The sequence below is a fragment of the Lygodium microphyllum genome, chromosome 29 (assembly GCF_053477565.2).
Source record: "Lygodium microphyllum isolate KBCC chromosome 29, Lygodium_microphyllum_v1.1.10, whole genome shotgun sequence".
Classification (NCBI taxonomy): domain Eukaryota; kingdom Viridiplantae; phylum Streptophyta; class Polypodiopsida; order Schizaeales; family Lygodiaceae; genus Lygodium; species Lygodium microphyllum.
Genome location: NC_141163.1, coordinates 24,650,867 through 24,665,329, shown reverse-complemented (window position 1 = coordinate 24,665,329; position 14,463 = coordinate 24,650,867). Strand labels below are relative to the sequence as shown.

The 14,463-nt window shown below is 41.2% G+C and overlaps 1 protein-coding gene across 2 annotated transcripts in view; it reads right to left on the bottom strand.

Annotated features, from left to right (window-relative positions):
- Positions 1-207: 207 nt before the first annotated feature.
- LOC148010456 (sodium/hydrogen exchanger 1-like) overlaps positions 208-14,463 on the bottom strand; it is a 99,730-nt gene continuing 85,474 nt past the window's right edge. The window contains exons 10-13 of one of the 2 annotated variants that reach the window (XM_087670995.1): positions 1,494-1,632; positions 1,340-1,402; positions 1,050-1,133; positions 208-965 (exon numbers count right to left, since the gene is read on the bottom strand). In XM_087670995.1, the coding sequence (XP_087527121.1) occupies positions 624-965; positions 1,050-1,133; positions 1,340-1,402; positions 1,494-1,632 (628 nt within the window). In that variant the 3' untranslated portion in view covers positions 208-623. The remainder of the gene's footprint in view (positions 966-1,049; positions 1,134-1,339; positions 1,403-1,493; positions 1,633-14,463) is intronic. The other variant, XM_087670994.1, reaches the window with a different exon arrangement.

The following is a 14,463-nucleotide window of genomic DNA, read 5'->3' as shown; positions in this document are numbered from 1 at the left end:
GTGCCAGAAGAATCTAGGCCTAGAGTGCCTAGTCCCATTTTATTAGACAAGATTGAGCCCCATTTTTCACCCTTAGCAGATGTGGGAATTGACCCTGATCTGAAAGGCAACTCAAAATGCATTTTTAAAAGAAGAAATAAAAAAGACTAGAATGCCATAAAAGCTCCGCAATTTTCAAATCAGAGTCCAAAATGAAGCACAATGTAAAACGTAAGTATCATTTTAAACAAGCATTATGGGATGTTCATTCCCCACCACAATAATGATGCTTACAAGCTAGCTTATTGGGTTCATAAAAAGAATTGGAGCTGGCAATTAATATATATGATTGGAGATGCTCAAATCTGCTTTGTGTATGATGTCTTAAACTGACCTGTGCCCTACCCCCAAATTCCAATCTCAAGGGGGACAGAGAACTTCCTCTCACTTTTAAGACAACCACAAGGGGGAGAAAGGATCCTTTTCTCTCTCTTTTAAGCCGATCACAACAGGGAGACGTTCACTGTACAGTGGAAATTGCAACTAGCAAAATTTCAACCCCAAGCATCTAGGGAAGCACATCAGACTCTTCCTCGTGTATACAAGGTGCAACACTTCAACACCATCTAACAAGAACAGTTATACTACATGGGCAACACATGTACAGCATCTTCAGGATCTTCTGCTGTAGCACTGCCTGCCTGCCTGCCACCAAACATGGGGCGCATGTAGGCATCATCAAACTTACGCCAAAAGTAATGTACAGTTGATGTAGGTGCCCTTAGGAGCATCTGAAGACTGCTGGAATTTGCCAAGGTATTATTCCCGTTCAATGAATCCTCTCCCAAAAGTGGAGAATACAATCCGGAACCTTCAAGAGGATGCTTTGGGGACGATACAGAAGAAGATGAGGTAGAGCCCTCACCTGACCTAAGATGATGGGGAAGCACACACTCTACTAGGGGCTTCGTCAGCATCCCGAAAACCTGAAACCAGTTGATTACATGCCTTAATAAAGCTTTTAAAACAGTTGGACATTTCGAGCAGTTATTCTTACAAAACACACATACCACAGTGCTGACGAGCACAACAATGAGAGTGCTGGTAATCACAGTCGCATGAACAGGATTCCTAGTAGTTCCAGAGACTGTAAACTGCATAGAAACAAATTTGATATGAATATAGGAGTGGAGAGGCAGAACAAAATTAATTAGTGTCACACAATCTAATTCCATTCTTTTTTACTGGTCTTCTAACTAATACAGACAAATAGTACTCTCAGGTTTGTTTGGAAACACATCCAAATAAAGGGATTAACTGTATGGACTGGTAGTAATCAGAGTGCTGAATAAGCACTTACTTGATTATATGCAAGGGCTACAGAAACTGCACCCCTCATTAAACCTGCCCACAATATGATTATCTGCAATATCAAATCGACTAACTTGAGGGTTAGAAATTTAAAATTGAAGCTAACTTACACTTGTTGAAACTCTTGTGTGAAGGTGGTCTACCTGGTGCCGAAAACTGATTTTCGCACCCGGTGTCCGCCTTAAGAAGTTTGAAAATGCTGACAATGGGAAAACAAATGCTGCTCTGCCCACGACGATGCAGAGAATAAGAGCAGCTGAAATTGCTGCAGATGTCAAAGGACTGCATATGAAACATAAAGAGTTGTCTTAAACGCTGAGGAATACACAAATACAATTACTAGAGCACACATATAAACAATAGCACTGCTAAAGAAATGACCAACATGCATGTGATGACACTCTTTACTGAATCATGATTATAACCTCACACTCAACTTCTCCCCTTTTGTACGTCATTTGCCAAAAGGGTCTTGATATCAGGCACCTTTGCCAATGCTAGTCAGTCAGAAAATGCATGGTGGCTGTGATGCCAAACCTCCTACCTGTGTCACTCTGCAGGCATGTATAATGGGCGCTCTGGATGACTTATCTCCAATAATTCATGCTCGTGACCCTTTTGCTGTGTCTGAATATCTCTTGGTGAGTTCCTCGTCTCCTTGTCACCTTGCTCATCCTCTCTACTCAGTCCAGAAAGAGCTTAGGCATGATATCGACGATCAATCATCAGGTCGCCTGTAAGGCTTCCCAGACTCTTATCCTCCTGAGACATACTACATCCGTGTGCGCATGCATGTGCGAGACACACACACACACACATTTATATATTTATTTATGTTCAATTGTTTGCATGTTACTTGAAACATAGACTAGCTGTATAGTGATTTGTCTCACAGCCAATTTGGCATCTACCTAGAGGTTGATATATCTTTCTTTCTTTATTCTCTCTTCTCTTTTTAAAAAGGATTCCAAATTGAAGTATATAAATATTTACGAAGGGCCTTCCGAACAACCAGTTGTTGTCAAAGAAAGGTACAAAACAACACATTTAAGCCACAAGGCTACAATGACAAGAAGGGAAATCATGAAATAGGTAAAACCCAGGTGGAATGAAGGTTGCTCCATCGCATGTAGTGCAAAAGAAAAATCTACCACTGCTATAATAACCCTTTGGATAGAGACCCTAAATTGGTAGGGAAGTCTAGAGTTTCACAATTGAAGCCTCCAATCTCACTACTGAGCTCAACCATCCTTGGATGACCAAACTTTACTTGCCTTCCCAATCACCCATCTATTATCTGCTACCATTTTGTGATAAACCTGATTTGGCCATTTCCTTCCTGGATGCACAGAAGCCTGGTCCAACAACTACATAGACGACTTCACAGAAACAAGTGTGAGCTGGTATGACAAGGAACGGTGCATCATGCAAGCATGACTTCATAGAGAGGACAAAATCGGCTAGCTCACATGGGTCACATTGCATCTCTCAATGCTTCATTAGGCACAAGAAATGGCCCTACAATGCGAGGATTGATGAGTTCTTGCCACTCATATTGCATCTCTCAATGCCTCGTTAGGCACAAGAAATGGGCCCACTGTACGAGGATTGATGAGCTCTAACTTCTCCCAGCTCTTCTTGAGCTAAGATTGCAAAGAGGCTTGGAGAAGACTCTTGAAGCACCATCATAACACCCCTATTACCTCATGAAAGGTTTGGTACACAAATCATGCACTTGAAACCCTCCCCCCACCATAACCCAACACTGCGCCATCCTTCTTCAATAATAAGAGGAATCCCTTTTTCCAAGAAATTACTTCAGAGCAAAACAAAAATCTGAGCAACGTGTAGCAAATCATCCCCTTTAGTATACCATCAAAGTGTCTCTCTCTCTTAGAGGGAGCCACACAATCAACTTCACAGTATTTTTCTACATAGAATAAGGGGGAAGAAAACATTGTTTGGACATAATGAAAAGACCATGATTTGAAAGTTTTGATCCTCAAAGTAGTAGACAGAAAAGAGTATAAAAGTTGCATCATTCACTTCCCAATCAACATGACCTTATTTTACTATTTCATGAAGTTGGTAAGTGTGTGCCTACCATATCACCCACTTGACTCTATACCCCTGTGTAGATATAACCAACCTTTTGTATATAAATTGTTACCAAGATATATTGGCTCAATGACTCAATTTTATTTTATGCTTATTTATATTGAAAGGCGATTCATATTATTTGAGTGGTTCAAAATATAGTTAAAGGTTCATCTCTCTATTCGAGAGTGGCAAATTACCAAACGCCTTGGAATTATACTTCACTCATCATTGATGAGATGCCTAAGAGAAATTATAAGTTTAGACGGGCGGCCAGATTGACCAAAAAGCCCAAATAACTAAGATCTTTTCACTCAAGTAGTCATATTGACAAGAAGCCTATATAATGAGTGGTTTCAGAAAGCAAAGCCAAATACTTATGGTCAAAGAACCAAACCATGAACCGATGAATCTATAAAATTAAGTTCTCCATAATCTAAATTTGATAGTTTCTAAAATTTAGAAAGTTACTATTTTTGAAATTTTGTCAAATGGAAATTCTATTTATATCAAAAGCTCTAGAATTTCACAAGAAACAATTTTGTCTGAAACAACTATCTCAAATTCTTAAACATTTGAGAGTTTTTTTTTTTGTAGAAGGTTTAGAAGCTTTTTTCACTAGAAGGGTGGCATGTGATATCTAGAATAGGACATGTGTCATTTTGAAGGGACAAGTATTTCTACACTTGTCATTTTCAACGAACACTTGTCATTTGTAACGTTTACTTTTCACTTTTGAGCATCTAAGCTCCACACACATATATTGGAGGTCTCTCTCTTCATTTCCAATAAGTTCTCTGAGATTTCAGCCACATGCTTTGTACTCTCCTATCTATCACTCATCTAAGAAGCACTTTCTACTTAGCTTGATCTATTCTAAGCAATAAAGAACAAAATCAGCTTGCTACACAAATTATATAAAACTTTGAAAACCTAATTTTCAGAATTGCAGCAAATCAGCCCTTCGTATATGATTCACGCACTTGGTGCCCGTGGTTTGTTTCAATAAATTCTTGTAAAGGGGAGGGAGCTAGTTCCCCTCTCAATGTGGTATTGAGTCCTCTCTCTCTCTCTCTCTCTCTCTCTCTCTCCTGTGTCTTTTAATTTTCATGGTTATAATTGATCAAGTTGGTTAAGTTTAAAGTATTGTCATTCTCACGTCCTTCCCCATGTTCACATTGGTATCAAAGCAAGGTTTTCTTTCTTGCAAGAACTTTTTTGGGGCAACAAGATCCTTGGATCCAACTTTCTTACCATATCAAGAGGTGAAGAGGAGAATTTTAGTGGATAGGAAGGCTCCCGATACTTTGTATTATATGCTTCTCTAGTTATAAGGAAATACAAAGATACAAGGAGTTGGAAGCGGATCTAGGATTTCAAGCTTTGATGAAGAGAAGGGATAAAGAACACACTAAAGCAAAGGTCTTTGAAGATCTCCCTACAGAGAAGGCTCTCGAGACAAATGGTATTACAGCTATAAAGAACTATCTCAATATGAAAGGTATCAATGTTATTGATGCAACTATGTCTATGAAAGATTACACATCACCTATCATTCGAGGATTCACCCAATCGGTGACTTCAAAGTCTCATCATACAAAAGTTATCTCCTCCTATCCCAAGGATCTCTCCATGGAAAAGAGCAAGGAGAAAGTCAAAGAACCAACTATTTCCATGGTAGTTGAATCTCCAAATATACTTTTAGCAAAGAGTACGAAAAGACTTCAAGCCTAGAGAAAAGAGTGTCAAGTTTGATACTTTCTATGGCAAGAGAGATTCTCAAAAAACTATCCTTTACTAGACAATTTAATGCTGCTTTTGGTGGTGATGATTATACAGAAAAATCAAAGATTAGGATTATTAAAATGCATTTGAAAGACCCTACTTTAAATTGGTGGTTCAAAATTATTCAAGAGAGAAAGAAACCCAAGTCTTGGAAAGAGTTTAAGGAGATGTTCAACATGAAGTTTTTGTCTTCATCTTTTGAACCCAATGTGCAACAAGAATGGGATGAGCTGAAGCAAAGTCAAGGAGACAATGTTGAGGCATATATCAATAGGTTTGGAGCTATTTCTCTTAAATTTCTCTCTCTTAATGAAGTTCCTTCCAATATAGAGATGAGAAAGTTTATCCATGGATTACATACAATGACACAATGAGCTATCAAGATAAAAAATCCTTTGAAGGCAGCCCAAGATGCAGCCCTGGAAGCTGAAGGACTATTGATGCCATGGATGATTCGTAAAGCCTTGAAAGAAGAACAACAAAAGAAGAAGACCAAGGTGTTTAACCAAAAGAAGTCAAATAAACAAGACGCAAAGCGTGAAGATGGAGGTATACCATCTTTGCCATCCAAAAAGAAGCCAAGATATTAGCAGTTAGCAAAATATACAAGAGAAGGGGAATGTTTCTCTTGTGGAAAAAAAAGACACAGCACGTCAATGTCTTAACAAGGCAAAGAGGAAAAACCAGCCTTGAAAGGCACCTTAAGTGAATGTTGTACTAAGGGATCATTACAATGGGGTGAAACTCCATAAAAGTTTTATATGTATCCTCGGATTTTTAAAGCTCTACATCTACCAAAGAAGAGGTTTGAAATAGTAGAAATTTCAAGTGCTACTTTTCAAGGAATGAAGTCTCAAGTTACTCCCATTTTTTGGGAAACTACAAATTGAGATAGGACACTACGTAGATCATGATAGGTTTGTCATGGGAGATCTTAGTCATTGTGATTTTGTATTAGGAATACCTTGGCATAGAACAGTAGATCTAGCCATTGATTGGAATCAAAATAAATTTAGAGTTCCTATAAGGGCAAAAATGTATCTTTTAGTATAGGAGTGGAAGGAAACTTTATTTCCATCTAATAACATGTGCAAAGTTGTAAAGCAATGAAAACGTCTATTCTCTCATACTTCCATTTTATCAAAGATTCTAACAAAGAGTCTAGAATTGAAGAGTCCATCTCAAATATGAATGAGGAGAGAATAAATATCTTTAAAAAGTATGAAGATTGTTTTACAAACACTTTACTTGACGAGCTACCACCAAATAGGCCAAAAGATCATAACATTGACCTCATTCCTAGGAGCTCCCCTCTAAATAGGCCACCCTATCGTATGAGTCCAGCACAACAAAGAGAGATTATGAAGTAGGTGAATGAGATCTTGGAGAAGGGTCTAATAAGACCTAGTTTCTCACCTTTTTGCTCTCCAATCCTCTTAGTGCAGAAGAAAGATGGATCTTGGTGAATGCATATGGACTATAGGAACCTCAATAAAATTGCAATTGGAGCATTCCCCATCCGAAGACCGAGTAGTGGATGTCTCTTTGATAGCTAAACTAGAGTCTTTCTTCTTCTCCTTGACCAATCTTTGCCTATATTCTTCAATGTAATGACTGGGCTTCTTTATAGTAGTGGTATCTTCCTTTCTTCTTGCCTTTATCTGCATCATGGGCAGACTTGCTAGATTGCTGTCCCACATCAGCCCTCGGGTGATTTTTTTAAAGCTTGCTTTGCTTTCCCATTGCCTTCGTATTTGGAAAGCATGGCTACATCACCTGAATGCATAGTAACATACTTCCTAGTTTATTCCTCCTATAGCAAGAGACATGTCAACTCCAAAAATGTGAGGAGCTCTTGTGCCCCCCTCAAAGACAAATTCAGCAAAGTGTGAACTCCAAGGCAAGAGTCTAGATGAGAGTTCAAGGTGATGTTTATCATCTCATCATCTGTCAGCACCTCATCAAGGTCCAACTGCTGCTCTCTCAAACATGAATGTAGGTGGGATGATTCTTCGTAGCATCACCCTCGTCCATATCCACATGAGCCAATTCTCTTCTCAAGTAAGAGTTTCTGGCTTCATTACATGCTACAACCATCTATTCCAAGATATCCCAAGTTGCCTTTGAGGTCTTGCATGACCGGATAAGAGGGATAATTGCCCTCTTCACTAAAAGAAGAGGGCAATGAAAGATAAAGCCTATGCATCGTTTTAATACCATTTCTTTTGTTTTTCGGTAAAAGAAACATGGGTAGCAGTAGGGGCAGCTTGCTGTGCTCTAGCCCCTCTAAGGTGTCTAAGGTGCAAACCCTCATGGTCGGGCTGAGTTGCCAATTACGAAATCCCAAACCACAAGAAGAAGTAGCCATCCAATTTATCCTCCTAAATGAGGATACCCAAAATTTTGTTCTAGTCATTGTGACCCAACTGAGCCATGGTTGCAATAAATGCACAAACTGTGACCAAACACTTCCAAGCTGAAGTGCAAAATGTACTCTCACAAGTACTAAGATCTCAACATGGGATATAAATCTAAGTACCAAAACTATCAAGTATCTTGAAATCCATGCAAAGACTACACAAAACAGTACCAAATCTGTAACACAGCATTTTATTTACTGTACCACTGCACTTGCCTTGGAATGTGTGCCAAATACAAATTTCAGCAAATTTAATGCTGAAAACCCCCAAATTTTGGAGAAACTTTTCTGCCAAATCCGATCCAAACAGCAGTTGAATGCTGTTGCTGCACCTATTTGCTGCCTTGGGATGCATGCCAAGTAAAATCCCCAAATTTTCTCAACAAAATTTCAAGAAACAGAACAAATTTCATACTTATAGCCTTAGAATTCCATGTAATGTCACCTGGGGATGCACGTAGACAACAACTAGCAATTGGCCTTTACCTTGGATGCGTCCAGACCCAAAAATCAGAAAAGCCCCAATTTTCTTGCACTGATGTTGAAGAAATAGCGCAATGTTAACAATTTCAATGGATATTCACACAAAGGGGCTCAAATTGAACAAAAGCCCCAAATTTGCTCAGAGAAATTTCAAGAAAATTCAAAATTTGGGCAATGGTCGAAAACCCCCAAATTTCTTGGCACCAGTGTGAGAAATTGATTTTTTCTTTGAAATTGGGTATGAGACGAGCAAGATACAAATTCTTGAAAACCCCCAAATTTAGAGATTAGAGCTTCAAGTTTTTTCTTTTTAGATCTGCAGAAAATGGCGATCAAGGCTTAGAGTATCATGGGCAGATCTGAGATGTTAGATATGATTAATGGCCCACCCTCATTAGGTGCTACCAATGATCCATGGTGCTCAAAGTTGTAAGGCCCCCATTATGAGGAGAAGCCAAATATGAGCCCAGACATTGGGTGAATCCTGACTTGTATATCAGATGAGGTCTATGTGACCAGATGGCAAAAAGGTAACCGTTGTGGGTCTAATCTTTGAGTTAGATGGAGTGGTTAAGCTGGTAGCAACTTGAGACGCATTGCATCGAGTTGTGGAGTAAGGGAGTTAAAAGGGGCCCCTATTGTGGGGCCCGTGGGCCGGGGAAGCGGCCCTGGCTGGGGGGTCCAACGGCCCCCCTGGCAGGGGTCCGGGGGCAGCGCCCCTGGCCCGATGGTAAAGGGAATATTCCCTGGAATATTTCCTGGCCGACTAGTGGAGGCTCATATGGTAAGTCGGTCTGACCTAAGGACCTTCGCGGGCTATAAAAGCTAAACCCCTTCACAGCCATTGATCACTCATCTTTCACCCAATCAGAGATGTTGTTCCAGCTAGCCTTAAGCTCTTCACCTATCTTCTATCTAGATCGCCATCTAAGCTTCACATAGTGGAAGCACACGGGTGGACAGAGCCATCTTTGTATCAATTGTTTGGAGTTAAAGAATTTACTGATTCTTCTCTTATCTGTTGTGTACTCTCTATCTCTTTCTCAGATTCTGTTCGCTGCACCGTGTAATATTTTACATGGTATCAGAGTCCAGGGGGCTCTAGAGATCGGAGAGTGTGCAAGAGGCAAAGGCTTCAACAGCAAAGAGAAACTATGTCGACTTCCGGAAGCGATTCTAGCGCATCAGGAAGTGGTGCAGGAGGTGGTGTTGCTGTACCAGCTATTCAAACACTGAGGATTCGTCTATCAACCTTCAACGAAGGCAAGTTAGATGGTACAAACTACACCTTGTGGAAATTCAAAATTACAACTATCCTTGATTCTTATGAGCTTCTGGAGACTGTATTGGGGACTGACGCATAACCACAGCCTACCCCCGACCCATCAAATCCTAGTGTGATGATTCCTCCGAATGCAGATCTTCTACGAGCTTGGAAACGAAGGAATGCAGATGCATTGTGTGCCTTAGTTACAAGCTGTTCTGACAGTGTTCTGACTTTCATTCAACATACAACCAAAGCGTTAGAGGCTTGGAATGTACTGAGGAGTCAGTATGAAACACGAAACCAAACAAGGATTCAAAACTTGAAGAATCAACTAGCAGCGGAGAAGTTTTCTGAAGGAGAGACGGTTGAAGCATTCATCACTCAGATTAAGAATCTGCGCGACCAGATGGCTGGCGTTGGGATACAAAAGACTAGCGAAGAGCTAGCTCGGAGGTGTCTTCGGATTTGTCCACAAAAGTTTGATGGACTAGTAACTGCCCTTAATACTCAGGTGAGACCTCGAGCTTTGACTTTTGAGGAGTTTTGTGCATTATTAATGGAGGAGGAGTTGAGGCTAAAAGCCCGAGAAGGAAGCAACAATGGAGATGCTGCATTCTCTGCCAATGCAAAAGGCAAAGGTGGTTCCTCTACCAAAAATGATGGTGACAAAAAGAAGAAGGGCGGCAAGAAGAAGTTTCAAGGAGAGTGCTTCTACTGCAAGAAGAAAGGACATGCAATTGCAGATTGTCGTGTCAAGAAGGCAGATGAAAAAAATGGTACCCTTAAAAGTAAGAGGAAAGAGACAGCCAATACGGCTGAAGCAGAGCTGAAATTATTCATGGCGACCATTGAGGAAGTGTGCTCCTCGGCGCAAGAAGAATCTACCACTGACTCATGGGTGTTAGATAGTGGGGCCTCTCGTCACATGACCAACAAGAAAGGTCTATACAGTTCTATGCAACCTCTACAAGAATCCATCTCTGTGACAGTTGGAAATGATACTAAATGCCCTGTTGTTGGCACAAGTACTATTTCTTTTGTTGTTGCAAATAGTGAAGTCAAAAAGCTTTCAAATGTGTTGTATGTTCTTGAAATCAGGAGAAATCTCTTATTAGTTGCTGCCATAACTGATCTTGGTCATGAAGTGAGGTTCAAGAAGACAGGTGCAGAAATTCTTGATAGTGCTGGCACAATTATTGGCAAAGGAGAAAGAAGAAACAACCTGTATGAGCTAAGTGCTCTTATAGCCACCGCTGGAGTGGGCACAAGTAAGCTTTGGCATGAAAGGTTTGGATACATCGGATTTGCAGTGTTGAAGAAGATGCAAAAGCAAGGTATGGTTGCTCATCTACCTACAATAACTGAATTGAAGGAACCATGTGAAGCTTGTATGATGGGCAAGCAACAGAGAAAGGCATTTCCACAAGAAAGCAAGAATAGAGCACAGACTCCTCTAGAGTTGGTGCATGCTGACTTGTGTGGTAAGATGCCTACACAGGCCTTGGGGGGATCTTCTTATTTTATGTTGATTGTCGACGACTACAGTAGGAAGATGTGGGTGTACTTCCTTCGTGATAAGACTCAAGCTTTTAGTAAGTTTAAAGAATGGCTAAAACTTGTTGAGAATGAAACAGGGAAAAGTGTGAAGAAATTTAGAACAGATGGTGGTGGTGAGTTCAACTCAAAGGAGTTTGAAGGCTTTTACAAGAGCAAAGGGATCAAGCGTCAATTGACGATGCCTCACACCCCTCAGCAGAACGGTGTTATGAAACGCACGAATCGCACCATTGTGGAGATGGCAAGATGCATGCTAAAGGGCAAGGGATTGCCTAACCATTTTTGGGCCTAAGCTGTTAATACTGCAGTCAAAACACCTCATGAGGCTTACACTGGTAAGAAACCATTTGTCTCACATTTCAGAATTTTTGGATGTGAATGTTATGCACATGTTCCAGATGAGAAGAGAAACAAGTTAAAACCAAAAAGTAGAAAATGTATCTTCTTGGATTATAGTGATGAGCAAAAGGCTTACAAATTATATGACCAAGAGGCAAAGAAGATCATCGCGACCCGTGATGTGGTGTTCAAGGAGGAGCCACATACAGTGGAGAAGGAGAAGGCAAGTTCTTCCACTTTATCATCAAGCGAAGAAGTAGTCCACTATGAACCTGTCCCGAGAGCTGTCCCTATCCTCAAGGAGGAGGAAGCATCATCTTCAAATGATGAGGAAAAAGTTCACCAGCCTGACATTACCCCACCGGAAAAGCATTTGCCGCGCTGGATGAAGCAGCTCTAGACCACAATAATCCTATGCCTGCATCTATTGAGGAGAAGGCAGACGGACCAAGGAGGTCTCAGAGAATAGAGGAGCAAAGAAGGGCTTCTGCTCACATAGTCAATATGGCCTTGATGGTTGAGATTATGAGAGAAGTAAAGGAGCCAACTAACTTAGAAGAAGCACTTGCAAATCCATCATGGAAGGCTGCTATGCAAGCGGAGTATGACAGCATAATGAAGAATGACACTTGGGTGCTAGTGGATTAACCAGCAAAGCGGAAGGTTATTGACACCAAGTGGATCTGGAAGTGGCTGCCCATAAGAAGTGGCCAGTGTACCAAATGGATGTTAAGTTAGTGTTCTTAAATGGTGACCTCAAGGAGGAGGTGTACGTGGCTCACCCACCAAGGTTTGAGGCCCCCCATTCTGAGAACAAAGTGTGTAAGCTGAAGAAGGCATTATATGGGCTGAAACAAGCCCCCAGAGCATGGTACCAGCGGATAGATAAGTTATTTTTAAACCTAAACTTCAAAAGATGTGCCTCAGATGCTAACTTGTATGTTTACAGGGATGGTAAAAAGTCTGTAGTGATTGTCCTATATGTGGACGACCTTCTTATTACAGGTGACTATGAAGATATGATCAACCAAACTCGAAAGGCTTTGAGTTCTGAGTTTGAAATGACAGACTTGGGCTTGCTGCACTATTGTTTGGGAATTGAAGCCTGGCAAGAGCCAGGAAAGATCTTCATCTCTCAGAAGAAGTATGCATGGGAGATCTTGAAGGCATTTGGCATGACCGAGTGCAAGGAGATACCTACACCTATGGAGGTGAATGCAAAGTTATCCGTCGAGGATACATCAGCACTAGCAGACATTGGGAGGTATAGGAGGTTGGTCGGCAGTCTGATCTACTTGTGTAACACCAAACCAAATATCAGTTTAATTTTTGGTGTTTTAAGCTGGTTCTCAAACAAACCTCATGAGAGTCATTGGAAGGCTGGGATGTGGATGCTCAAATACTTGAAGAAAACTCTTGACTATGGTATCACATACAGTTTCGGAACTTCTCTTGTGGGGAACTGTGACTCAGATTGGGCAGGAGACTGATTCCAAAAAGTCAATTTCTGGTTATTGTTTCTCTTTGGGTTCAGAAATTTTCTCTTGGATTAGTAAGAAGCAGCCAACAGTGGCATTGTCTTCTACCGAAGCAGAGTACAAGGCAGCTTGTTTTGCTGCATGTGAAGCAGTATGGTTGAGAAGGATTCTATGGCATATGGGAGTGCAGGATGAAGAACCAACTGTGCTGAGATGTGACAATCAGAGTTGCATCGCCATTGCCAAAAATCCAGTGTTTCATGCATGCACCAAACATATAGAGATCCAGTATCACTATGTGCGTGATTTGATGGAGGATGGGATAGTGGAACTGGTCTACTGTCCAACAGAGGAGAATGGAGCGGATATCTTCAACAAAGCACTTATGAAGGATCTGCTTCAAGTTCATCTTCAGAGACTCGGCATTGGGCCGAGGAGATAGTTCACCTATGGGTGGACATTGAGGGGGGGTGTTAGATATGATCAATGCCCCACCCTCATTAGGTGCTACCAATGATCCATGGTGCTCAAAGTTGTAAGGTCCCCATTATGAGGAGAAGCCAAATGTGAGCCCGGACATTGGGTGAGTCCTGACTTGTATATCAAATGAGGTCTATGTGACCAGATGGCAAAAAGATGACCGTTGTGGGTCTAATCTTTGGGTTAAATGGAGTGGTTAAGCTGGTAGCAACTCGAGGCGCATTGCATCGAGTTGCGGAGTAAGGGAGTTAAGGACCCGATAGTAAAGAAAATATTCCTTGGCCAACTAGTGGAGGCTCATATGGTAGGTCGTCAGCAAGCCGACCTAATGACCTTCGCGGGCTATAAAAGCTAAACCCCTTCACAGCCATCGATCACTCATTCTTTCACCCAGTCAGAGCTGTTGTTCCAGCTAGCCTTAAGCTCTTCACCTATCTTCTATCTAAATCACCATCTAAGCTTCACACAGTGGAAGCGCACAGGTGGACAAAGACATCTTTGTATCAGTTGTTTGGAGTTAAAGAATTTACTGATTCTTCTCTTATCTATTGTATACTCTCTATCTCTTTCTCAGATTTTGTTCGTTGCGCCGTGTAATATTTTACATGAGAGAGACTGCATACGGGATTCCATAGGAGCTGAAAACAACAATAACTTCTCCTCACAAATAGTAGCTTATTTTCCAACACAACAGCTCCTCTTTGACTTCACATGGATGACACCGACTAAGCAATGGTGAGATGGAACCCATGTGTTTAGCTCTGATACTAACTATTGAAAAATGGAGAGAGAGAGAGAGAGAGAGAGACTATATGAAGAGGCACTGGCTGTCAAAGATCAACTGACAACATACCTTCTAGATGTGCCACCCTATGAGGCTCCCGATCATCTCCTACACCTGTGAATGCAGCACAGTGGGCTTCTGTACTTGATGGATGGGTAGTGTGCCTAGGATGTGCACATTGTAAGAACCTACCTCAATGATGATGATCATGTTATACATCTTATCCTCATACAATAAGTGGCAACCCTGACTAACTGCATGCCAACCAGTATCCCCTACCTATAGACTATCTAGCCACTCTAAGGGAGCACCATCCAATGGCTTGTACCCACAAGAGCAGTCCAAGGAGCTATCATGCCTACAAAAAGCCAAGCGCCTCTAAGCATCCTGAGCTTTTACTGCCAGGATAAAGGCCATCCAAGCT